Source organism: Fusarium proliferatum (genome assembly GCF_900067095.1).
Source record: "Fusarium proliferatum ET1 genome assembly, contig: FPRO_scaffold001, whole genome shotgun sequence".
In the NCBI taxonomy this organism is placed as follows: domain Eukaryota; kingdom Fungi; phylum Ascomycota; class Sordariomycetes; order Hypocreales; family Nectriaceae; genus Fusarium; species Fusarium proliferatum.
In genome coordinates, this window is record NW_022194790.1 from 1,366,580 (window position 1) to 1,391,113 (window position 24,534).

General features: G+C 49.1%; 8 protein-coding genes across 8 annotated transcripts; 3 read left to right on the forward strand and 5 right to left on the reverse strand.

Moving 5' to 3' along the window:
- Positions 1-141: 141 nt before the first annotated feature.
- FPRO_01628 (putative mitochondrial import inner membrane translocase subunit TIM10) lies at positions 142-487 on the forward strand (the record flags this gene model as incomplete). Its single annotated transcript, XM_031229361.1, has 2 exons — positions 142-239; positions 295-487. 2 exons carry the CDS (start codon positions 142-144, stop codon positions 485-487), a joined length of 291 nt encoding a protein of 96 aa, XP_031074845.1.
- Positions 488-908: 421 nt separating this feature from the next.
- On the reverse strand, positions 909-3,656 carry FPRO_01627 (uncharacterized protein; the record flags this gene model as incomplete). Its single annotated transcript, XM_031229373.1, has 2 exons — positions 909-3,366; positions 3,418-3,656. The coding sequence occupies 2 exons, from the start codon at positions 3,654-3,656 to the stop codon at positions 909-911; spliced, it is 2,697 nt and encodes an 898-aa protein (XP_031074846.1).
- An 807-nt stretch (positions 3,657-4,463) lies between these two features.
- Positions 4,464-5,862, forward strand: FPRO_01626 (uncharacterized protein; the record flags this gene model as incomplete). Its single annotated transcript, XM_031229384.1, has 3 exons — positions 4,464-4,614; positions 4,663-4,796; positions 4,852-5,862. The coding sequence occupies 3 exons, from the start codon at positions 4,464-4,466 to the stop codon at positions 5,860-5,862; spliced, it is 1,296 nt and encodes a 431-aa protein (XP_031074847.1).
- An 815-nt stretch (positions 5,863-6,677) lies between these two features.
- Positions 6,678-8,102, reverse strand: FPRO_01625 (uncharacterized protein; the record flags this gene model as incomplete). Its single annotated transcript, XM_031229395.1, has 3 exons — positions 6,678-7,175; positions 7,229-7,691; positions 7,747-8,102. 3 exons carry the CDS (start codon positions 8,100-8,102, stop codon positions 6,678-6,680), a joined length of 1,317 nt encoding a protein of 438 aa, XP_031074848.1.
- Positions 8,103-11,029: 2,927 nt separating this feature from the next.
- On the reverse strand, positions 11,030-13,270 carry FPRO_01624 (uncharacterized protein; the record flags this gene model as incomplete). The annotated part of the gene is made up of 1 exon (XM_031229406.1): positions 11,030-13,270. One exon carries the CDS (start codon positions 13,268-13,270, stop codon positions 11,030-11,032), a length of 2,241 nt encoding a protein of 746 aa, XP_031074849.1.
- An 889-nt stretch (positions 13,271-14,159) lies between these two features.
- Positions 14,160-15,730, forward strand: FPRO_01623 (uncharacterized protein; the record flags this gene model as incomplete). Its single annotated transcript, XM_031229417.1, has 3 exons — positions 14,160-14,236; positions 14,290-14,878; positions 14,927-15,730. 3 exons carry the CDS (start codon positions 14,160-14,162, stop codon positions 15,728-15,730), a joined length of 1,470 nt encoding a protein of 489 aa, XP_031074850.1.
- A 354-nt stretch (positions 15,731-16,084) lies between these two features.
- FPRO_01622 (uncharacterized protein) lies at positions 16,085-17,905 on the reverse strand (the record flags this gene model as incomplete). The annotated part of the gene is made up of 1 exon (XM_031229428.1): positions 16,085-17,905. The coding sequence occupies one exon, from the start codon at positions 17,903-17,905 to the stop codon at positions 16,085-16,087; it is 1,821 nt and encodes a 606-aa protein (XP_031074851.1).
- Positions 17,906-19,095: 1,190 nt separating this feature from the next.
- FPRO_01621 (putative RAD50 homolog uvs-6) lies at positions 19,096-23,081 on the reverse strand (the record flags this gene model as incomplete). Its single annotated transcript, XM_031229439.1, has 2 exons — positions 19,096-22,812; positions 22,875-23,081. The coding sequence occupies 2 exons, from the start codon at positions 23,079-23,081 to the stop codon at positions 19,096-19,098; spliced, it is 3,924 nt and encodes a 1,307-aa protein (XP_031074852.1).
- Between the last annotated feature and the right edge of the window lie 1,453 nt (positions 23,082-24,534).

Sequence of the window (24,534 nt, forward strand, 5' to 3'; positions counted from 1 at the left end):
ATAATCGGCCAATCCGCGATAAGTGGAAAATTTCCCATTATCCAGTTCAAGATCCCAAAACGCCGTCATAACGCAGCCTTTAACCATCACAACGTCTTAATTAAACCAAACCGCCCAACCACCTCCTCCAACACCGCCAAAATGAGTTTCCTCGGAATGGGTCGACCTCAGCCTACATCGGAGCAAAAGATTGCTGCCGTTGAGAGCGAGATGCGCATGATGGCCGACACCTACAACCGGTAAGCCTCAACGCTCAACAAGCACACGCATTGATACTAAATTGTGATGCCACAGTCTTCAGCAGTCTTGCCAGAAGAAGTGCGTTCCTAACGACTACCGCGAGGGTGAGCTCAACAAGGGCGAGTCCGTCTGCCTCGACCGCTGCACAGCCAAGTTCCTCGACACATCCATGAAGGTCAGCGAGATCATGCAGCAGCAGGGCCAGGCTCTCGGAGGCGGCCAGCAGGGCGGTGGTGGCATGTTCTAAGCGTGATGAGCGAAACGCGAACATTTTACGACCTCAACAGACCATTTAGGGGACGGGCCGCAGATAGGCTGGGGTTATGAATTGAACCTTTGTACGATTACTCGGGAGAATGGATAGATATTGGGTCTGAATCGATATCTGGCGCTTGCATCACGAAATGATGATCGACGGTGCAACGGGAGGTGTTGCTGTATTATATATGCCTGTACATGAACGAATCCAGGTCAGGCCAGAGATGACGCTTTGGTATATGGATAACTAGATTAAGTTTATTCAGTATGACCCTAAAAAATGCCTTGTACCCAGGGGTGTGCTATGCTATGTCTGATATGATATCGATGTCCCAAAACTCCGTGCTGATGACCTTTTAGGGGAATATCATCCCCAAGAAAACGCTCTTTACCCAGCACCAACCCCTGGATCAAGACGGCGACCTTGTAATATCTGGACCTGTCCCGATCCCCGTGACAGTTCTGAACATCCAGTGAAGCCACCCTTCGGTCTCAAGCTCGGCCTTCAAAGCCTCAGCTCTCTTCTCCATATCCTCCACCTGCCTCTCAAAAGTAACAATGCCATCTTCGACATCGACCACTTTTTGTAATAGAGCATTGATTTCATAGTCGAGACGAGCTACGAGCGCCTCAACCTCCTTAAGGCCCTCCAAGAGGTGAGACCGCTCCTCGGCAAGGAGCTCATGAGAAGTTATACGTATACGCTGGCATGCTTCGTTCAGCTGGTAGTAGAGTGCATGCATTTCGTCCTTGTCTTTTGCGTAGCGTTCATCGAGAGCCTCAACTGCACTGATCTTTTCCGCGACCCATGGCTCAATACGGTGCTTCATTTCCTCCAAGCACTGATTAAAATGCTGAGCTAGGTCGTTGAAGGCTTCGATATTGGCAAGACCATCCGCTACATCTGACACGTCGATGAGGGGTTCCCACTGCAATACTGCCTCTTCAGCATCGCCAAATGACATTCGTCGTGGCCAACGATTTTCGTTGAGAACGGCCATGTGCGGGCACTGTGATAACTGAATACTGTGTCGTCGCGAGAGCCCCCTTTTGGATAGATCATCATTGAGTTCTGCATCCAGAACAGGCCCTTGGAGGTCATGCTCATCAACAAGAGATCCAACAGCGGAGGGTGCTTTAGACAACACATCCTTGCGCACTTCCACCCCAATATCAAATAACTCCCCATCTTGCTCGCGCTTTTGTGCTTCCACGGGAGCCGAGGCCGGCTGCTTAATGTCAACTGTCGAGGTGGACGCAAAGTGCGAAAGCTGGGGGAAACCTGCTACCCCTTCCGCGTCTGCTCGTTTCATCGCGGCTAGATACTCCTGCGGTTTGTTGTTCCATGTGAAGGCTCTGCCCACTCCTTGTGTAGGCGCTGGTGGTTGTGTTGTTCCTGGAGTGAGCCCCTGACTTGAACTTCTGGGGCCCGATTCTAAAAAGTCATCTCTCGTGGAAACCGAAGGTCGACTGGTGTGACCGCGTAAGCCTCCCCCAACGACATCCTTAATACGTCCAAAACCAGACCTAGCGTCGTTCATTTTCCCAGCGACACCTTTGAAGATATTCTTCCGCGAAGCCTCCTTATCACCTGATCCATCAGCGACACTAACGGCGGAACCAGGTGGGTGGCCCGAGTAAACATCAGGAGTCTCGTCCTGTCGCTTCGCATCTAGTTCGTTCTCGGCAGGCGCTGAATATACGCGTTTCGGGTTTGGATTCGCTTCTTCCTCTTTCCAAGGTACCGCGCTGCTCAATTCTGGACTGTGATGTGGTAGCTCGGCGACGCTTCTCCGAGGCTTGCCATGCCAGAGCCATTTGGCCCGTTCGCCATATGCTAAGCTAGCAAAAGTGCCAATGTCGAGTGTCTCGATATCAGCCAGTCCTCCTTTGTCTTTTCCTGACACCATTCCCATTACAAGCTCACCCCTCTTACCTCCGACTTCTGTCAGTGTTGACTTTACAGCCCTCTGTACACCCCAACTTTCGCCAGCAGCAGCCTTGGCAGATACAGTGTAGAGCTTGAGAAGAGTTTGACGGTCCAGCCTTCGCGTCTTCTCGAGCTTTTGTGATTTTTGGAAGTGACCAATACCACGCTTAGTGTTTTCGAGGTCAAATACATCCTTTGACACCGGGGCTCCGTACCAATGGAGGCGATTTCGAGCACCCATGAACATGCCCAGTAATGCCGCCACCGTACTGGGGCCTAATATGCCATCGGTAGGCTCAAAATTATAGTGTTCAGCACCAATTTCGATCCACCAGTTGTTGATAGCCATTTCTGTCTTGTCGCAAAGCAGCCCATCGATGTATTGGTGCCCCAGCTTGTCAAACATGTATAATGTGACTTGACAAAGCTTGATGAGTTCGACTACAGCTTGCGGAACAGGTACTCGATCGCTCGTCCTGTAGAGCTGCAAGAACTTGAGCTGCGTTGCTTCAGTTGGATCTGACAGAGTCATGCCTGATCGCCCAGAACATCCTAATCGTTTCAAATCCTCATTGACAATGAACGAGGTGCGATATTTTCGGATATCACCCTCAGGCACCATAATAACGGTGAGGGCCGAAGGGAAATTACTCAGATTAGTAACCATGAGCTCTCCAAGCTCAGTCTCCTTGGGCCGCGCATGTGAATCCTGGAGTTGATCAAAGTAGAAGCGTAGCCTTGGAGGCCAAAGACTCTCGTCTATTGGAACAGAGAGCACACCGACAACGACCGAGTGTTTTTCGTCTCCAGTATAAGTGACGATCAGGAGTGTTGGTGGTTTTCGAGAACACGCCCATTGTTCGACTAGGTACGACTCGTACCCGCGTAAAATGCCACGGCGCTCGACAACGACAACATTGCTGCCTTCCTCGAGATACCTGATGCTGTGTTAGCCTTGGAAGCTTCAGGAGTGTTTGTTCGCGACGCACCGAAAGGCGAAAGGATCGGCAAAGACAAGATTTTTGCGCCTCGGCGAGGGTAGAGGTTGAGAATCCGCAGCTTCATTGTATGCGGAAACCTCTAACGGAGGGATACCGTTGGGGGGACTTTCTCGCGTGGTGCTAGAGTTGGAGGTGGTCGCTGTACGGGCGACAGACCCCTTGGCGGTGGTGCCTGTCGAGAGTTCATCGTCGACTCGAAGTCGAGGATCTGGAAATCTGAAAGCCATGGTGTCGTCATTGGCCCGTGTATTTGATAGACGCAGTCTCGAGCTTCATCTTCACCCGTGGTGAGCGAGGAGTAGCAAGAGGACGTCTCTAGTAGTTTCGTTTAGGCGCGCGTGTCTTTGGAGGCCTTTTTTCGGTGTTGGACAGGTCTGAGAGGCAACTAACATTACAGGGCCTTCATGTGATGCAATAGCTCCCAGGTTAGCTCTCGGTACCTGCTTCAAGTACCTATCGCAGACGCAGCCGAAGACTTTACAAGCTAAAGGCGGGGCACTAATTCCCAGAAGCCCCACGTGAATCCCTGGGGGAAGACTGGGGTCACTCGACACTTTCGTCGTCACTTGCTATATGAGGAGGATGATTCAATATGTGATAGTTGTTGTGGTAAATCGAAGAGGAGACAACAGCTGCATATGTAGATTGAAATTAAAGTGAAGCTGTTGTCAAAGCGTAAGGTAGCCAAAATCTACTCTCGTTTAATTGGCCTTCATTAAGCGGGAGAGCGAGACCGGTCCCCTTTAGCAGCATAGCCTCGGTATCCCCCTTATCGATAGCGATAATGTACCCGCCTCCCTCTTATCTACTTACCTCAGGTACCTAAGCTCGGATCGTTCCGTCACCGTTGAATCCGCAAACGACATCAACATTCAACACAACCGGCATTTTGACGTCCACCCGTGGAATATCCTAGCTATTGGATGAGCCCATGACTCTCTTTGGCTTTGGAAGCTTCACTTCGCGTTAAACATAACTCTCGGTCTTGATCATATCTTCTACATCTGATTCAAAACCCCACATAGTCCCCAGCCATGGCGGAAGCTGATAACCATCATGTCTCGCCCTTTGCACCACTCATGGTTGAGCTGGCTCGTATGAGGAACAGAACACTCAAAACCGTGGTCGATGATGTAGATAAAGTCATTGACCTTCTTACTAATGCTCGTGAGAAGATTGCTCAAGGTGAGCTGGCTTTCCTCCGATACCATCAACAACTAACCACTGTAATAGAGCAAGACGCCACTCGAACTGGCATGGCCATGATGACGTTGCAAAATCCAGTCAAAGCCCGCTTTGAACGAATCAACGTAGACCTAAAGGATATCACCAAAGCGCAGAAGTCCTTTGGAAAGGCCCTCGACAAGGTTTGCCAACAACCTCTAGCTTTTGACGGCAACGACATCTGACTGACCGACACAGGCTCTTCCTCACCGAGAACTCCCTATGGAGACTGATGCTATGGCGGACCGCCCGCGACTCATCAACCGTGCGATAGCTATGCATCTTCTTCGCGAAGGTCAATTTTCTGTCGCCTCGACATTTCTCAAGGAAGCTACAGATCACCCTCCCGGCCGCGAAGCCCATACCATTTCACAAACAGACGAGGATGGCGATGATGATATGGAAAGCGAGGATGACTTAGAAGATGAAATGGCAGGTCTACATTCAGAGCATTTACAAAACAAGTTTGCGGAAATGTATAGCATCCTTTCGCAGCTCAAGGACCATAATCTCCTACCCGCCATCAACTGGGCCCACGCAAACGGCGTCCATCTCGAGGCCAGGGGAAGCACACTCGAATTTGAGCTTATAAAGCTTCAATATGTCTGGCTGTTCAAAGGCCCATCTGTCAACGGTCTCCCTGACGAACCTGCAACTAATGGACTCGGCGGAGCGATTAACTATGCTCGCCAGAACTTCCCTCGTTTCCAGAACCGTCATTTGCTAGAGATACAACAACTCTCCAGCGCTGTGGTATTCGCCCCTAACCTGGCAAAATCGCCTTACAGCCATATATTCGAGACAGATTCAGCGTTCGAGGACGTAGCCATGTCGTTTACTCGCGAATTCTGCTCACTGCTTGGCCTATCGGCGGAATCACCCCTCTATATCGCCGTCACAGCAGGCTCTATCGCTCTTCCACGCCTGATCAAGTATACAACTTATATGCGGGAGAAGAAGACAGAATGGACGACAGAGAACGAACTTGCCTTCGCAACACCATTGCCTGAGTTTATGATTTATCATCCCATCTTTGTCTGCCCCGTCAGTAAAGAGCAGACGACTCAAGACAATCCTCCCATGATGCTCAGTTGCGGTCATGTTCTCTGCCGCGAGTCTCTGAACAACATAGTGAAAGCAGCACGGTACAAGTGTCCTTACTGCCCAACAGAAGGTCACCTTAAGGATGCCATTCAGATCAGACTATAACATACTCTCCCTGCTAGCATTATTACATGCATGGTCATGTTACGTATCACAGCGCACTGCCACAGTGGGCAAGGTGGATTGGCGTTTATTTGTCTTGAACGAGTCCAGCAAGGACTCTGCTTCGGCTTTGGTTCAAAATCAAGAATGGAAAGCGGGCGTTTTGGCATTTTGTTTTAGAATTGTACCTGTTGGGATATTTCCCTTGCCTCCTAGACCGACACGTCGATCTTTTCTCCAGCATAAGCCATGAAACATGCAACGTCCTAGCTACACTCTTGTCTCGCATCAGGCTTCACAGAGTTGAAACCAGTGAGTGTATTGAGTCAGAGTCCTGATGGTTTCATGACGTGATTCACATATGGACAGTCTCATAGACCACACAAGCACGGGCCCTTTTGTATATGCCTGATTTCACTATTCAATTCCTATCGGATTATCTGATCATGAGAACCCGCAATCCAATTGATCAGGGGACAAAGTAAAAGTAACAAAAGAACTATGTATCAGCTCCTGGATCTCATTCCATGTGGTGGAGCATTGAACGCCTAATATGGTTGGGTCTAACATAGGAAACAAAAAACAACCAAAGTAAATAGAATAAAAAAGTCCAAGCAAGTTTCCGACACCATGGGATATCACTTCGTCGCCTTCTGTTCACGCCGCACCCGTTTGGTCACCGTCCATCCTGAGCCTGCCCTTTGTGACTGGTGCCATAGACAAGGGAAAAATTTTGTATCCTTTCGTAAATTCGTGTCTTTGTACAATGATGCCTCCAAAATATTGTTTTTGAAGAATCATGACTTGCGAGGGGCCGCTTAATCAATGGTCATTCGGCTGGGAATTTGAGGCTTGACATCCTGCATGTTGATTGAGTTGATATCAGGCTTCTCCTCGACCTTGCGCTTTCGAGACAAGGACTGCAGATGGGGCTTCAGGCCCTTGCCAAAGTTTCGCATGCACACGATGGCGTTGGTAATGGTGAGAAGGATGAGAAGAATGGTGATGACAGCAAATGCGGTCAATGATCGACGAACGGCTTCGTAACTATCTCGGTGTCCAGGCTGATAGATTCGTACAAGCTTGAAGATAAAATAGCTTAGACCTCCGAGATAGAGGATGATGATGCAGACCATGCCGATCTTGTTCTCTCGTCGGGTGAAGAAAGCGGCAGCGAGAAGGATGAGGATGGTAATGGGGATGGTGACGATGGTTAGGGCGAACTCAGGGTCATCCTTGTCAGCAACAACGACAACGAATTGAACGATGAAGCCTAGGAAGAAGAAGAAATCGAACTTGAGCAGAGCGATGTAGATCTGATCCGAGTTAGCCATTGACCAAGGAGTCTGGGTGAAAGAGTGCAGCATACCTGGTAGTGAAGGAATCGCTTCTTCATGCGATAATCGGCACCAATGTTCTTGAGAATATCCCACGCATACTCCTGGTAAATCTTCCACGAAAGGAAGCCCATAACGAGGGTAGCAAGGGCGATGATGGCAGGAATAGCCACCAGATAAGGCTTCACATCGTGCCAAAGCTCGGCAGCAGTCATGCCACGCTTGAGAGCATTGTTCTGCTCGAGAATATCAAAGGCCTCGGAAATTTGATCAACTTGGATAGTCGTGTAAACCATAAGTGCCAGGTTAGAGAAGCAGACACCAATGACTTGAATGGTGTTCTTTTGTCGGAGAGCATCCCAGACGACGACCAGGGTGTAAAGGAAACCAAAGATGAAAAGCGTCAAAAAAGTCGGGATAGTCTTGTACTGAGATTGGACCTTGGGAGCGCTGATATGGGTGCCAAGGTTGACCTGGAACTTGCCGAACACATAGCTAGATCAGGGGTCAGCAAGAGGCACAGATGCCGAAAGATACGGAGATGACGTACGCCTCAAAGCAAATGCACAGAATGGCCTGGAGAAGAGAGACGGCCATGAAAGAGGCAGGCCATCTGCTCTTCATGAAATCGATCTTGCCATTCTTCATACTCTGCGCAGGAAGCGAAGGGGTGAGGCCTTCTCTATAGGCGAAGCCCTGGTTGTATGCGGGTTCAACTCCAGCGTCGGCAAAGTTGGGCTGGGCGAAGGCGGCAGGCTGAGGAATAGGCTGTGGAGACGGGACTGGAGAAGGAGCGTAACTGTTGTCTCCGTAGGAGTTGTTGTATGAATGGCCTCCGTATCCGAAGCCGGTGTCAGCTCCAAGGAGCGATTTGCGAGATTCTAGCCGGGTAGCCACGGTGGACATGGAATGACTCCGACCGGGAGTCACGGGGAAATAGTCGAAGTGATAAAAATACTCGTCGATATCGCTCGACGGACGATGATAAAAAGTTGCTGTTGTTGATTGAAGAAAATTCGACTGTGACAGACAGTAAAGACGCGGTGGTTCGGTTGGGGCGGTCGTGTCTATATTAAGGTACAGGGTGCTTTGCTCACGCGGATGAGGTGGCCACGGGTACAGTACAGTACAGTACAGTAGTCGAATAAAGTTATACGAAAATTGGACAAAAAAAGGAGTCGCGCGACGAGGAAAAGCGGAAGAGAAGCGAGAGACGGAGTCGCGATTACGAGGGATTTGTTGTCGAGTTAATTGGTGGCTGAAAACGGCCGGACCAGGGAAATAATGGATATTGTTGTTGTTGAGAAGAGAGAAATGAGATGAAAGGAAAAAGAAGAAGAGCCCAAGCGTTTGTAGTAAGAGGATGTCAGCTTAGTTTAGTCAAGAGAGAGGCAGAACAGATGGGAGTGAGTTCCTTGACCTCCATAAGATTGGGTCGCTGAAACAGCCCAAGCAGGGGGGGTGGGAAGAGAGGGCGGGCTAACTTAAAGAGCACCTAACCATGGACGGGCAGAGAAAGCCTGGGGTGGGCGAACCCAGCCCAAGGTACTCCGTACTCCGTAAGGTACTAGGTAAGGTCAGCCAAATGGAAGTCCGCCAAGCCCAGGGTGGCAGGGCACAGGACTCCAGGGGTTCAGGCGTTCTTTTTTTCGCCTAGGTACTCTTTCTGGGGTGCCCAGCCCGTAGCGATAACTGATGGAACTCCACTGGCAGTGAGGTGGAGTGCTCTGACCTGGGCTTTTCGTCGCTACCAGATCCTGAATTGGAGGTGGGTTCCTTGATTTCTGGAGACAGGATTTGGCCAGAGTGGACGGTTTTGCTGTAACTAGCATGTCTCAGACTACCTAATGTTGCTACTGTTTACGTCGGATGAGGCAGTCTTGTCTTGTCTTGTCTTGTATAGTCTTGCGATAATTATACTATCATGAATTCCGATTTCAGTATGCTATGACGCATACGGCCAAGAGCGACGTGCTTGATGAACATCTCACGCAGCCCCTCGTGTTACTGTATGGTCCGTACATACTAACTGATCTTTACTGCACATTTGACGGACGGGTGGGGTCTGACATGAGTTGGATGGAACCGTAAAGACGGGACGCAGCATCCCGCCTCCAACGGCGGATTGGCTTAGCTTTCCACTAACGTTGTGCCTGTGGATGAACTCAATCAGCCTTGGGAGGGATCCCACAACACACTTGCAGAACTGCCGGAGTCAACAAAGGCAGTGCTGGCCATTCACTGGATGGTGTCTCTGGATTTGATTAATATGCCGGTCTCAGAATAAAAGATCACATCATCGCACTCCTCCTTGCCATGCATCGATCGGTATGACATAACTAATACTTTGCTAGGCTATGTTGATGAGGGAACGGAGATGGAGGACTGCGGCAGTGCAGTCATGCATAGTCCCCACTGTTAGTGCATATCCCAGCCATCCACTGAAATGACATATAAACTCACCAGCTAGCGTAACAATTAATACTCTGTCTGCACCATGCAATGGAAATGTCCCTCGGACTCAGCCCATTTGTATAGCCACCTCACCCTTCTGATGGTCTCTCTCTCTGCCATCCATCTTGATTTAAGGTTACGGACCCTCTGAACTGGGATAACGTGATAAAATGAGGCCGCTCCCTTATGCATGCATCCATTGTTGCAAATGAATTAATCAGTTTCTGTATAAAACAAACAAATCAAAGAAACAGTAATTAAATGGCGGGTGATCGTCTAGACTAGTATATCTGATCATGAGTCCGATTCACCACTAATAACCGTATTTTCCTGCTTTTTAGCTGTCTATCAAATTCCCTGCCATTCCACAATATGCAGCCATCATCAATCAATATTCAGCCACTGTCAAACCATCCATTCCTTCATTCCCTACCTAATTAGCCAGCACAATTTTATTGATCTCAGTCAACTCGTGCTTCACTATGTACATCGCCATAATTATCACCTCAGTCATGATCGCTGACCATATGGCAAAAAGCCAAGGATATCTCGTGTTCCTGGCAAAACACCTTGCAGTGGTAATCTCTACCGATCCACAGAGGAGAGTTCCATAAATAAACCTGCAGTCGGTCCATTGAATAAATATAGTACGTGCATCCATCCAATCCCGTCCTTTTTGGGGCAATCAGAGAGTCGCGTTAGAGGCATGTCAGCGGAGGAAAACCCACTTCCATGTTAATTGAAGCGTCGTCATCACCCAAGTATAGACAGATAGACAGATGTACACTTCTCACACATAGTAATAATAGATCACATATGCAATCCTCTTGTATTGGCCCGTCCACACTTCCTATATGCCAGACTTCCTCAATGGTGTGAACTCAAGTTCCAATTCAGCATTATAGTTAGTAGCTAGAGGGGTCTGTCTGGTAGGGCTGGCAGAGCCTCCAGCTAAACTCCGTCCCCAGCCGTTGAGGCCCGCTAACGACCTAGAATCGAGGCTGTGTCGCCGTTGGAATGATATGCATTCTATTCAGTCAATTGAATTTGGGCACCCTTAATCTTCAACGGCCGGAAACCTTGTCCGTTCCGCCTGCGTAAATATTGATCATGTATAATCCACCAGTCGCGATATCGTCAGGGTCTGAGGCTGCTCCACGTCACTCCATGGAATGAACTGATAGTATCAACTACAATACTGCCCTTTAACCAAGATCTAAATATAAATTAGTTGAGTTATCTTAAATTGAATACTCTTCCTTCCAAAATGCTCACATTGTACCCAGTGTTTGTACTGGTTATGTGCACCAATTCTTTTTATTAAAAAATTAGAATATTATCTATCCGTACACCGGGAGATATACATGTATTTAACTCGCTTAAAGGAAGTCAAGATCCCATGAACCCCATCCATATCCCAGTACTGCCTCTTCATTAACTCCCCCAATACTTGAATCTGCTCCATTCAACCATAGTGAATTGGTCGACGACTGTTGCGTGGCTCCGATCTGCCCCATTCTTTCAACCTCTTGAGTCTCTTGTGCATACTCGATCGACTGGAAGCATGTCGCTTTACCCAAGAACTGATGTAGCAGCCCTGTGAAACTAGCGATGCACTGCTTGACGAGCTCTTCTATAGTCTCGCCATAGTACGCAGTGGCCATACCTCCTTGTCCTGTCAACACGCCAGCAAACTGCTGCATGATGCGAGCTGCTTCTTGTGCCACTGCCCATCCCTCTGGAAACGCTTCGAGAAGCGTGATTAGTAGCACGACTTCTTCCCGTGCCGATGATGATGCCCCATCAGCCCTATACGATGCTACGAAATCATGCATCAACAACAGACATACTGGCAATAACCGACTCAGGGATACTCTGTTTAATGGTAGTTGCCGTTGTTGAAGGAGCGCTGAGTTGGCTTGGAGTTGCTTCTGAGCAAACTCAAGCTGTTCCTGACGAGTAACAGCTGCTGCAGAGCTGTTGAAGTGGTTCGGAAAGTAGAGAAGAATTAACAAGTGGTAATACTGAGCACTCAACCAGGTGATGCTACTGTGGATAGGCAGATTATCTGCTTCCATGGGCGACATGAGGCACCCATTGCTGTACCAGTCCTCGATTTCAGACCTCAAACTATTCAGTACCGTACGCCTATCTGCGGGAGCTAGGCGTGCAGTTTCAGAGTTTTGTTGTAGGTGTACCGCGTGAAGAATTCGATATTCGAGTTGCCGGAGCTGGATGACGTGCCGACTAGTCTGCAGGTTCCGAGCATACACAGCTCGGTCCGGACTGGCAAACTCTTCCACCGTCAGTCCCGGGAGCGGCACATTAGCATGCTCGTCTGTAAAAGCGGCTGGTAATCCTTGGGACGCCGACATCATACGGTCAAGGACGAAGATACTCCAGTAAAGTCGATGTCTGAGCTCGGTTTCCACTGCCGTACGTGGCTGCTCATCTGGTCTGGTCAGACCGATGACCATGGCTTGTCGTGCGGCAATACCGACGATGAAGTAGGCTGAGGTTGCTACTGGATCAAACAAAGAGTATAACCCTAACAAGATGAGAATCTGTACAGACTCGACGGTTTCTTTCGAGAGACACTCTTGTATGATGTCTGGGTATACCACATCGAACCGACGTGCCGTATCACTGGGGATCTGCCCAGCCCGTACCAGCGACGTGCATCCAATGGCCATGACGAGATACAATAGAGTCATGGGGGGATCCTGATCAGCCGGAGACGCATCGCCCAGAAGTTCAAGATCTCGCCGTATTCGAGTTTGATCGACAAATGGATATGCCCTGTTGACGTGACGAAAGAAGGCATCGACAAAGCGACTGGGGGCAATGTCAGGAGGGAGGGCTTGTCTTGCAATCAATCTTCGTTTTGTGACTGATCCGTCTGTTGACTCTCCATAAGATAAACGACTGCTCGTGGTTCGCACACTACCAGGATCCCTTTCCTCCAGGCGCATATCAACACTCTGCCGCCCAGTTGAGGGGTGGTCTTGTCCACGCATAGATGGAAGAGAGCCTATGGTCTCCAAAGGAGAAGCCATCTGACCTGGCACTCGCGATAGAGGCGATGATACTGTCCCCGAAGCTGCGATATTACCAATACTGCTCCGTGGCCCATGGCCTAGTGCAATACCCAGGTCAGATCCTGTCTCGATACCTTCTATCACATCTTGTCGACCTGGCGGAAGGATGGCCTGTTCAATGTATTGGCTCAGCCATTGTACTCGAGAGCGCAGCTGATGGACTTGCGCCTCAGCATTGGCAACAGGGTTAGTATAGGAACACCTCTGACCAGCGCTGGCACAGAGAGAGCAGACAGGAAATGTGCGACTGCACTTCTTTTTGAAGCTGCGACACCTATCACAGGCCGGGGCTATGGGTCTCCCAGTCGCGCTCCGGCCCGCGACGACCGTTTGAGATTGCTTTTGCTGATCCTGCCGCCGAGCCTGCACCTCTCCCTGGAGCGCATCCTGCTGCTGCAGCCGCTGGTCAGGAGATACCGGTGGTGAAGCGGACCGGGCCCGACCGACGTCCCTCGGGGATGGAGACACCCTGCGGAGGCGGAAACGGTGGATCGAAGCCTTCATATCAGATGCAGATGCCATTTTGGGCAATTGGCGTCGTCAAGAGTAGCGAGTGGCATGGCAATAAATGGAGACGAGAGCGTTATCAATATACGATTGATATCGCGACTGTACAAGAATGTATGTAGAGGTTTTGAGATTGCACGTCATTTACAAAAGGAGAAGCATCGAAAAGAAAAGCATTCAATCACCTCATTCGCTGATAAGATGAGTCTTCAGAACAGCAGATAAAGATACGCCATCGTGCCTATTGTTGATGGATGTTGATGGAGGTGGACCGAATTGCGTGCTTGCACGAGGTTGAGGTGCTATTCCTTCAATGGGCAGGGCCCTCACCTACGTACGTTAGTGAGAATTCGCGGAGCCGCAGGGACAAAAAGTCTAATAGACCCTGATGAGTTATAGGCGTGAATACAGAGATTTCAGGAACTGCGATATGAAGGTATCGCGAATTCACATATTGAATCAAGTTGAATTGTCTCATCAGGTAAGGTACTTAGACATGTCTCAACGACTGGCAGCGCCGGGGCCTCCGATGCCCGGAGTCGGGGTCGCGCGGAGGCCGACCGGGATTACCTAAAGAGGCAACCATACTCACAGAGACAAACATTCGACAGCGCCGAGCGGATGAGGCTATTGTGCGGGATCCATCGGCAGCATCTTTTGTCATTAATCGAATGAGACGAGGAGCCGTTCATGGGAAGAGAACTGAGCTGCCGAGAGTATTTATATATGACCTTGCACATCCCACATCGTCATCGAATGCTTGAATCCCACTATTGCTAGAGCTGTTTTGTGTAATTACTCACATCGTTACATCACTGTGACTTGGGCGTACGTGTGCCTTATCGTTTCAGTAAAGCCATATCTGGGTCCAGTGTTCAAACGTCGACTTGGAGATAGAGAAAGAATGGCGTTGGCGGATAAACTAGACGTTCGTCGCATCGCCATCATCGGTGCTGGCCCAAGTGGCCTCGCAGCGGCCAGGTAATCACTGATACCACTTGCACATACACCCAAGTCACTGACCCTCACTCTAGATACCTTCTTGCAGAGAAAAGGTTCTCCAAAATACAAGTCTTTGAGCAGCGTGCCACACCAGGAGGTGTTTGGAACTATACACCCCTAGCCCGAGAACAAGGCTTTTCAGTCCCGAGAACCCAGCCTAGTTTCACCCCAGATCAAGCCCTGTGGCCTAGCGACAATGGCGATGTGGAGTTTATGTCGCCCATCTACGACCTCCTCGAGACAAACATTCCCCATTCTCTCATGAGATACTCTGATAAGGAATTTCCCCAAGGCTCATCACTGTTTCCCCAGCATAGCGTTGTGCTACAGTACCTGAAGGAATATGCCCAGGAAATCAACCCTCACATCTCATACCAGACACAGGTGTTGAATATTGAGAAACCTGGTTCAAGCCGTTCTCAGCCCTGGACGGTTGAGGTGCTTGATCTCAGAGCCAACAAGGTCATCAAGGATGAGTATGACGCTGTTGTAGTGGCGAGTGGCCACTATAATGATCCATTCATTCCCGATATTCCTGGCCTCGTCGACTTTGATAAGGCATACCCAGGGGCTATATCACATTCCAAGTTCTATCGACGCCCCAATGACTTCAAGGATAAGGTAAGGATGCTTGCTGGCCCTACAGAACGTTAACTAACAATTTTCCAGAAAGTCATTGTTGTCGGAAACTCTGCCTCTGGAGTCGACGTAAGTGCGCAACTGTCTACTGTTGCAAAGCAGCCCATCTTTGTTTCTGAAAAGGAGAAGCCCACCGTGATACCACCAGCCAAGGAGCCATGGGCCGCTGGCGTCCCCGAGATTGTCGAGTTTCTCCCTTCTCAACGTGGTGTTCGCTTCGCTAACGGCCAGGTCGAGAACGACATTGATGCTGTCATATTCTGCACTGGTTTCCACTACTCGTATCCCTTCTTGAAGTCTCTTGACCCAACTGTAGTTGTACCTAGTGGAGGCCATGCAGCACATCTCTGGGAGCAGATTCTCTACACTGCGGATCCTACTTTATCATTTCTCAGTGTTCCACAGCGAATTGTTCCATTCCCTATTGCTGAAGCACAGAGTGCACTAATTGCTCGCATCTGGTCTGGGCGCTTGAACCCCCCTTCAGAAGCTGCTATGGAAGCCTGGGTACAGGAGCAACACGAAAAGAAGGGAGAAGGCAAGGCAATCCATGTCATGGCGTTCCCAGAAGATGTCGACTACATCAACCGTTTGTACGAACTGAGCAAAACCGCGACCAAGGCCCCTGAGCTCGGCCTTGAGAATGATGGCGAGGGCAAGAGACCGCCTTACTGGGGACTAGATAAGCGATGGGTGAGGGAGAGAGTACCTAAAATTAAGTTGGCGAGCAGAGCAGCGGGTGACAAGAGACATGAACTGAGGACATTGGAAGATCTCGGATTTGATTATGAGGAGTGGAAGAGGACAGTCGAAGAGGGGGAGAAGTTATTTTAGACTCGATCCCATGAATTACTTTTGCGATTAACAATCGCTTGAATCAGCCCAAGCCTGCCTGGCCTAAGCCGTCGTGGAGATAGTCCTCGTTATGAATTCCTTAAATCATAGACTAATTACTTCAACGATACAGTCTGGGGCCCTTACAACACCGAGTGGTGCTTCACAATTACAACTTACATATACTTTCGGCAATATTTCTCGAAATAAATTCATTAGCAGCAGTCTAATTACAAACGCTCGTATGTTTTATATCCAATAATAAGTGCTCATATACCGAAAAGCAGTGTCGTTTCATGACTGCGGGTATGTTGAAATATCCTTTATAACACAAGAACAACATAAAACGCCATTTTAGTTGCCCGTCGTCTTTTCTTTACCTGTCGTGACACCCTCTGCGGCATCGACTTCCTCCTTCTCATCATCGCGTTGCTTTAGTGATTTGAGACCTGTCTTGTGCTCCTTATGTTCCTTACTGAGGTTGACTTGCTTGATCATCAGACTGATGATGAGCGATAGGCCTGCAAAGCATGCATAGACGATGTACATTGTTTGTAGACTCTTCCAGAAAGCTGTCTTGGCGACCCTGCCATCGTGGCCCGTCAAGGAGCCAACGAGCTCGACGCTGCCTGCTGCGTTGGAACCGGAGAGTCTATCTGCGAGTTCGGAACCGAGTTCTTCCTTTAGTCTAGGGTACTGGCTCTCCATCTTGTTGTTGAAAATGACACCTCCTACAACAACGGAGATTGATGTGCCCAACTGACGGATGAAGGAGAAGCATGAGGTTGCAGAACCAATGTCTCGAGGCTCAACATTTGTCTGGAGTGCAATCAGAGGAGCCTGGAAGTTAGGGCCAATACCGATACCGGCGATGATCTGGAAAATGATAATCTTGGCCCAGTTGGCGCGCGGTTCAAGATTGATAAACAGACCGAAGCCAATAACGGTAATGATCAAGCCCAAAACGATAACGAGCTTATAGTTGCCTGTCTTCTTGATGTAGACTCCAGCACCAGCCGACACAAACGACAGGGAGAGCACATATGGGAGCAAATAAACACCAGAGAGCAACGAAGATGCGCCGAGGACTCCCTGGTAGTAGAGTGGGAGCCAGTAGCTGCCTGACATGAAGACGAATGCGTGAGTGAAACCAACCCCGTAAGATGCAACACTGTTTTGTGTATGAAAGAGGCGAATAGGGAGAACGGGAAACTTGGCGACTTTCCACTCGTATACGAGAAAGAGACCAACGATGAAGATGCCAAAGACGATGAGGCAAATTGTCGTAGCCGAGTCCCAGGGGAAAGAAACACCACCAAGCTCAAGTCCGAGCAACCACATAATGGTACCGCCGATGATGAGAATACTGCCAGGCCAGTCCAATGCCAATAGACCCTCCTTCACCGGTGTCCGTGGGTTGTGGAGCTTCAGGACGAAGACAAGGATAACGATGGCAACGGCTGAGATGGGGAGGTTGATGTAGAAACACCATCGCCAGGTGACCTGGCTAGTGAAAACACCACCGAGAATAGGGCCAACCGCAGATGCTAAAGCCCAGACCATACCCAAGATACCAAAATACATCCCACGGTTTCGCATAGAGAAAAGGTCGCTAATGGCGATATTCGGCAGGACGATGAGACCACCTCCGCCAATGCCTTGAATGGCACGCGAAGCGATGAGCATTGGCATACCATTGCTAACAGCACACAGCAGAGATCCAATCCAGAAGATGACAGCCGCAGCGAGAAGAACAGGCTTGCGACCAAAGATATCTGAGATCTTGCCCCATGTCGGCACGAATGCGGCGTTGCCCAACAGATATGCACTTCCTATCCAGATGTAACCCTGACTTGAGTGAAACTCGTTGGCAATAGTAGGAACGGCCGTGGTAATAATGGTCGTATCCAAAGCGGCAAGGAAGAGGGCAAGACATAGAGCGCCAACTACCAAGATGGTCTCCGACTTGGTCCGTCCGGCCTCGGGGTCACCGGCCTCAGGTGTTCCGGGAGATGGGTTACTGCCGGCCGGTGTCGTCTCCGCTCCCTCGGAAGTTGGTTCGGCGGCTGGAGGGTCTTGGGAGTGTCCATTCGCTGTATATGCCCCGTCTCGTTCAACATCAAGAGTACTATCTGAGCTAGTCCTCCGCTCCGGTGTTGGTGGTGAAGCGGCCATTGTTGTGCAAGAAAGCCCAAAAGGCTAGATGAAAAGATGAAGCCCTTACTTCTCTTCACCAATTTGAAATGGTTGAATGAAAGTCGTCGACGTAGTAGCTGTAAAGATCCTTGTCCGGAAGCCGGCGTTGACCGCAACGGTGATTGCTAATCAGGAACCTGTAGTTTCCTCAATACGGTTATATTTGGCTTGGTTACTCTGCGTTTAGTCTACGCTGGTGAAGGATTTTTATATGAGGATCCTGGTTAAAAAGGGGAAAAAGAGATTGAGTTGAGTTGAGTTGAGTTGTTGATGTAGTCAAGTCTGTTGTGATCCTTTCTCCGAAAACGGGGACCACGCACGCAATAGCCATGACCACCGTATTCATTAATTAAATCCGAGGCGCGAGGGCGAGGCCAGGAACTTTTTCGAGCAATTCGGCAAAAGGAGCCGTCTGGTCTCTCTTGGAGGGTGGAGAAATAATTCCATTGCAGTGAAATAAGAGCGTCAACGACATTCAAGACCCCAAGAACAAGGGTGTGTGTGGAGTCCGAGTATTATTGCCGGGGCATAGTTCCGTACACTTTTACGTACTCGCCTTCAAGATGATCCTTCGGCTTATTTGTTGTATGTATCCTACGTATGTAAGTGTTAGCTTGAGGAGGCAGCTATGCAATTGTTCACCGGAATGACTCTTCTGTACCTGTGCGTGTCTGGTGATCACCTTGCTTTGACTAGGCATCGGAAACTAATTTGATTTCTCTCTTTTTCACCTAGCTTGAGACTTGTCCAGGATGAGCTAGAATGAACTCCTCGGAATTGCATGACTAACAGTGTGAGTTCCTGATATGATTTATTCGTATCCCTTATTCGTAATGAGCTGACGTCCTTGAACGAGACGGCATCAAACCAGCATTCATTCTAGCATCGTGCATTTTGGGGCGAATTTACGTCGGAGGATGTCATTCGATTCAGCTGTGCCCAATATCTGAGGCCCCGTCGATACAATCGAACGTCTGTTTACCCAAGTGTTACAGGAGCAATACCAGCATATCGCAGGGCACAAACAATAAGCGAATATATGATGATATTTGTACACGGCCCCTAAACGCCAAGAACAATATTTTGACGCTGATAATATCTCAGCCTGTTTTACATTTTTGTCCGACAGCGAATCTCAAGTCGTCCTGTTTGAGTACTTGATACACCCATTAGAAGATCTTTGTGATGCTTTCTCTCGAGATGACACTGTTTTGTCGTTCATCTCGCTTGACTCTGAAGAAACTGTCACAGAAATCGCTACACCTCATATGTCGCAAAAAGTCCTCGTCATGAGTAATCACAATGAGCTGGAAATTGCTCTGTGCCTGTCGGGCCTTGATGATCATATGGAGACTCTCCGCCAGACTCTTGATATTGTCGCGATCCAAGTTTGTGGTGGGCTCATCGAGTGCGATCAGGCCACAGTTGACGCCGAAAGACTCAGCCAGAGCCAGGCGAATGATGATAGACGCGAGAACCTTTTGTCCAGCAGAACATCGACCGCGCATGTCCATCTCAGTGTCCTGCTTCACCATGCAGAGTCGGTAGTTGTAGCTGCGTTTGCCTGTGTTTGACTCATTGTCTGAGCGGATGAGAATAGTATCAATGTCTGTTCCTTGGTAGGTGCTCTGCCACAGTTCGCCAGCAATGCGATTCACTTCGGCCATCTTCATGGAGTGAAATTGCATCACAGCTTTGTCCACGGCCGAGCTACACTGCGCCAAATCTTCGATAGCAGCCTTGGTCGTTTCCACGCGAATGTGCGACTCGCGATACTTTCTCTTGGCGTCCTTATAGTCCATTTCCCACTCTTGAAGGAGTCTCCCAAGTTCTTCATCTTTAGTTTTCATAGATCCCATAACAGAGCCTCGCTCAGCAAGAAGGCGGTTATAGTGGTTCTCTTGCATACGAGCTTCAGCCTGGAGGCGTTCGTAATCCTCATCTGCATTGCGGTCTTCCAACTCAGCAATCTCTTGACGGATAACGTCGATCGTGCGAAGGTTCTTGCGGTAGTTCAAGTTGTCTTTGATGTTTTTCTTCTTGCGGTCTCCATTGTCAATGTCCTGCTTGAGCTTGTTCGTGCGAACAGTAAGGTCTGTGACCTCCTTTTCAGTACTCGCAATTGCCTTCTCAAGTGTGGCAATAGATCGTTCATTAGATGCCAGATTCGAGGGTCCTCCTCGGTCGATATAATCTTGAATATCAGCATCCATCATTTTCATCTCGTTGACAGAGTTGGCTACGGCATCACGGGCCTCAGCAATGACTTGCTCCTTGGCCCGGCCGCGTCTTAGGACTTCATCACGGGCAGACCTTGCTTCAGTAATGCTGGGCTCAATGGTCTCCAACTCCTCGTCAGCTCGCTGGATGACGTTTCGTTGATGCGAAGCCTCTTCTTTCAGTGCCTGGATCTGATTCTGGAGGTCCTGCTTCTTGTCTAATTGGCCCGCTGCTCGGCTGATCTTGTTTCTTAGCTCGCTCTTTTCAAGCTCAAGAGAGTTGAGCTGGTCTTTTGTGCGCTGGCGATCCGTAGTCAACTTCGCGATGCGATTTTTCAGGTTCCTCATCTGGTCCGATAGGCCAGCTTGAAGCTCATGAATCTCGTCGGGACTTCGAGTAACGCCACCTGACATTTGCTGAGACATGATACGGTCAACCTGGTTCTCAGACTCTGCAATATCCTTGACAGTTTGTGCAATACTGAGGACAGTCTTTGACATATCTTCTAGGTCTTTCTGCTTCTCTTCCTCAGCCGACAAGACGGATCCTTGTTCTTCCACTTGTCTCTCAAGGGCATCAAACTCTGCTTCGGCAACCTTGCACTCTTCTCGAAGACTAGGCAGTTCGGCAGTCAACCGCTCATACGTATCATAAGATCCCCTGACGGATCGTAGCTTTTCCAAGTTTGCGACAGTATCCTTGAGGTCTTTCTCTGTATCAATTTTGCCTCTTGGGTCAAGGTGTTTGTCGATCCTTTTGCTCAAGCGCTCCATGCTTGCAGCTTGGTTGTCATCAAAATGGCGATCACAGAGTTGGCACTTGCGTTTAGTATCAAGCAAGCGCTTGCATTTTGTATAGTAGTCCACGAGAGCGTCGAAGAGGCTCAGCTCATTCCTGAGCTCTTCTACCTGTGACTCAGTGACCTCGATTTCCTCTTTGTAATCCTCAACGGTAGCATTATCGCGAACGGCAAGAAGAGCACTGACGACCTGCTGTTGGCAAGTAGCCGCCTCCTTGGATTTCTTCTCGTGGGACTCCTTAGAAGTTCTCAACTTGAATTCCACTTTCTGTTGTTTTTGGCGGATTTGTTCACGGCGCTTCTGGGCCTCACTGACAACCTTGCTCTGGTCCTTAATCAATGCCTGAAATTTAGAATCGAGTGTTTCCGGCTGCCAGTCACTACCAAGAATTTTATCGAGCTTCGGCTTCCAGGTGCTTGTCAAGGTATCAAGCTTGCGCTTGCGGTCAGCAAGTTCCTTTTTCCTGTAGTCAAGCTGGGCTCGCTCAGACGCTAGACGAGTGCATTCTACAAGTTCCCGGCCTAGCTTATCGTTCTCGTTCTCGAGCTGATGCAGCTTATCGTTCTCATCAGAGATTTGGCGGTCCCAATCGGCGTTCTCAAAGGTCTTCTGGGCTGTCTGAAATCTACTTTCAAGGTCTTGCATCTGCCCATCAAGTACAGCCTTGGCACCCTCATCCACGTCTATCTGACTTGACTCGTTCTGGAGCACCGAAGTGCGTTTTTCAATAGCGCCCATTCGTTGCTTCGCGGACACGCGGTCTTGTGTGCGAGCAGCTTTACGGCCTTCAAGCTCAGTGATGACGCCAGTGGCCCGGTCGAGCTCAGCGGAGTTGTCTTTCTGCAAGCGCTCCAGGTCCCGTTTCTTCTCGCTCAGAAGTTTTTGAAGTCTGTCATTAAAGGATTTCACATGGTGATTCGATAGATCGCCGTCAAAGCCCGAGAAGCCGTAAGACTGGGCGGCTTCCTGAATGGTTTCCATGCGTATCTTCAATTGACGCTCGTACTTGTCTTTGTCCGATTGGTGTTTGCCCTGTTCGGAAAGCTTGGCAGAAAGATCCTTTCGTGATTTTCCTAATTCGGTCTGCAACTCGTTATACTGTGCTTTGTTCTGGTCGGCCTCATCCTGAAGATGCTGCATACGGTCTTCGTAATGTGCTAGGTCACCCTCGAGCTTTCCGTCATCATCGGGCAATTCGTCGATAGTGGCCTTCAATTCTTTGACAGCCTCTTCTCTATACTCAAGCTGTTCGCGCTTGGTGTTGAGGTTCTGCACAATTGCAAGGTGGCTATTCGCGGTTTCTCGGATGTTTCGGATCTTGTCTTGCGTTTCCTCCATTTCGGAACTGATAGACTCACAAGTTTCTCGAGATCCCTCAATTTCGGCTTGTAGGGCTTTCATCCTCTTCTCGGCCCTGTCACCGCGATCCTTGTTCACCTTGTTATGAGCCTCGTCATTCTGAAGCTTGCCGAGCTGCTCGACCTGTTTCTTTCGGAGGACCTTGAGGTTGTCGATGGCTTTCGTATATTTCATGGCCTCGAATATCTCGTCAAATCGTTTTTTCAAAGCAGCAGGCTCACTCAATGGCCAGAGGGATTCGTCTTGATGGCAGAAAATGACAGCATCAAGAATTGCAGGAGAAACACCGAGACGCTCTGGAATCATTTCATCTAGCTGAGCTTGCCGAGTAGAAGTTGTTGTTCGCTCTCCATTATTGACTACAACTAGGGAGCAGTCTAGGGTTTTCTGAGAGCGGGTGGTCTTCTTGACGGTAAGTTGTAGACTTCGAGTAGCGACATGTTGACGGTCATTGATCGATCGAAATTGGAGTTTGACCTGGGCCATAACCTCCTTCTCACCACAAAGCTACATTATGTTAGCATCAAGATCTGCTTGATCTGCTTCTGAGGAAATGCGCATGTCGGCACCTTTGGATCATGAATGAAAGCGCCGCCCTTGCTGTTAGGCGGCAGCTCGCCGGTCGTGGCATATTTCAGACACTCAATGATCGTTGTCTTTCCCGATCCATTGTAGCCGACAATAAGAGTCAGAGGCGTATTGAACTGGATAGCTTCACGGACTGAGGGGCTGAAGGACCGTACACCCGAGATCGAAAGCTTGTCGATTCTGGACATGGTGACTACTACCTCATCAGGGGAACGCGGTAGCGGCAGTGTCGATTACGTAGACTAGAACATTGACTACTAAGAAAAGCTGCAGTTCACAAGTCACAACAACGTCGAGGCCTTGAATAAGGTAGACAACAAGTGTCGCTCGTTAGCGTGGATCGGGCAGCTGAAGTCAAATTGGCGGGTAACGCGACGTGAGATACGAAGACGCGTTAAGAGGTTCGAAAGCTAGGAACAGTCGATGCGTAAGCACGTGGTTGGCTGGTTTAGCCGGAGTTCTCGCGACTTCACTGTGAAGAGATGGAAGATGGAAAGTACCATGATCCGATCCAAATCTTAGTAGGTAACACCCATCCTGCCTGCCGACATGACTTGTTCACTAATCATTTATCCAAAAATGGCCAGTTTTGAAAAGCTATTTGAGCTCAACAATATATACACTCCAGCATTGTTTCGACGTTTGCGAAAGTGTTTCATTTTTTTCATTCTCTCATTGGCAAGTACAAATTTGTGACGTTTCATCAATTGACGAGATCGACTACAAGATTACGTCTTTTCAACGTCAGCAGATCATCAAGTGGCAAGTCTCCAGAGACCCCTAAAATCAAGACCTCCAAAATCCCTGGGCCAAAACACAAGCCAAACCCACACCAGTCCTGGCGCCACTCCGCTTCGGGTCTGTACGATGTAGACCCGAGACCCCTTACATCTGGAGCGACATTGCTTGATGAATTTTCCTGAGAGCCTAATAAGGGCCTCGAAGGGTCTAGAGAGTTGCAGAAGCAACGAAATACAGACATTTTAGTAGAAGACAAGAAAATTTAGGGTCCCTGTTCTAAGGTGACAGAAATATATAGGTAAGTTTAGTATATTTTGGTTGGTCTTTAGACCAGTTAATCTTGGCACCCTAGGTTCATGTCAGAGGTTTTCTTGTATCCTTGGGCACTTAAGCAGTTCAATAGCGTATTATTTTTAATTTTTTTTTTGTTGTTTTGGTGATAGTAGTTGTGCCATGACAGTGACATATCTCTGTTTTCCTTGCATGAAAAACTGAGAAAACAGCAGACTTTAGATGAGGCGACAAATTTGGGAAGGATTTGCTTACGAGGATCGGCTGACGAGACCTGCAGACGTGCAGCCTGCTATGTGGTTTTGAACAAGACATGGCATTTTTCTCTTCGCCTCTTGGGCATCTCTTGTTCCCCGATGCCATTTTCTTTCCCGATATCTCGATCACAAATCTCTCCAACAAAACCCCGTAGCTGCCCCGCGATGATCCCCCTGAATGTCAAACTGATTAGACATCATGAATGCCCACGAGAATCGATATTTCTCCTTCGAGGCGCCTCGAATGAGAAGCGACAAATATTGGTCAGCCACTGTGGATGGTGACCTACCTTGACGCTTGGCTTGCGCTACTGCCGCTGGACCCTTTACGCTGGATCCCGCTAAGGCGATC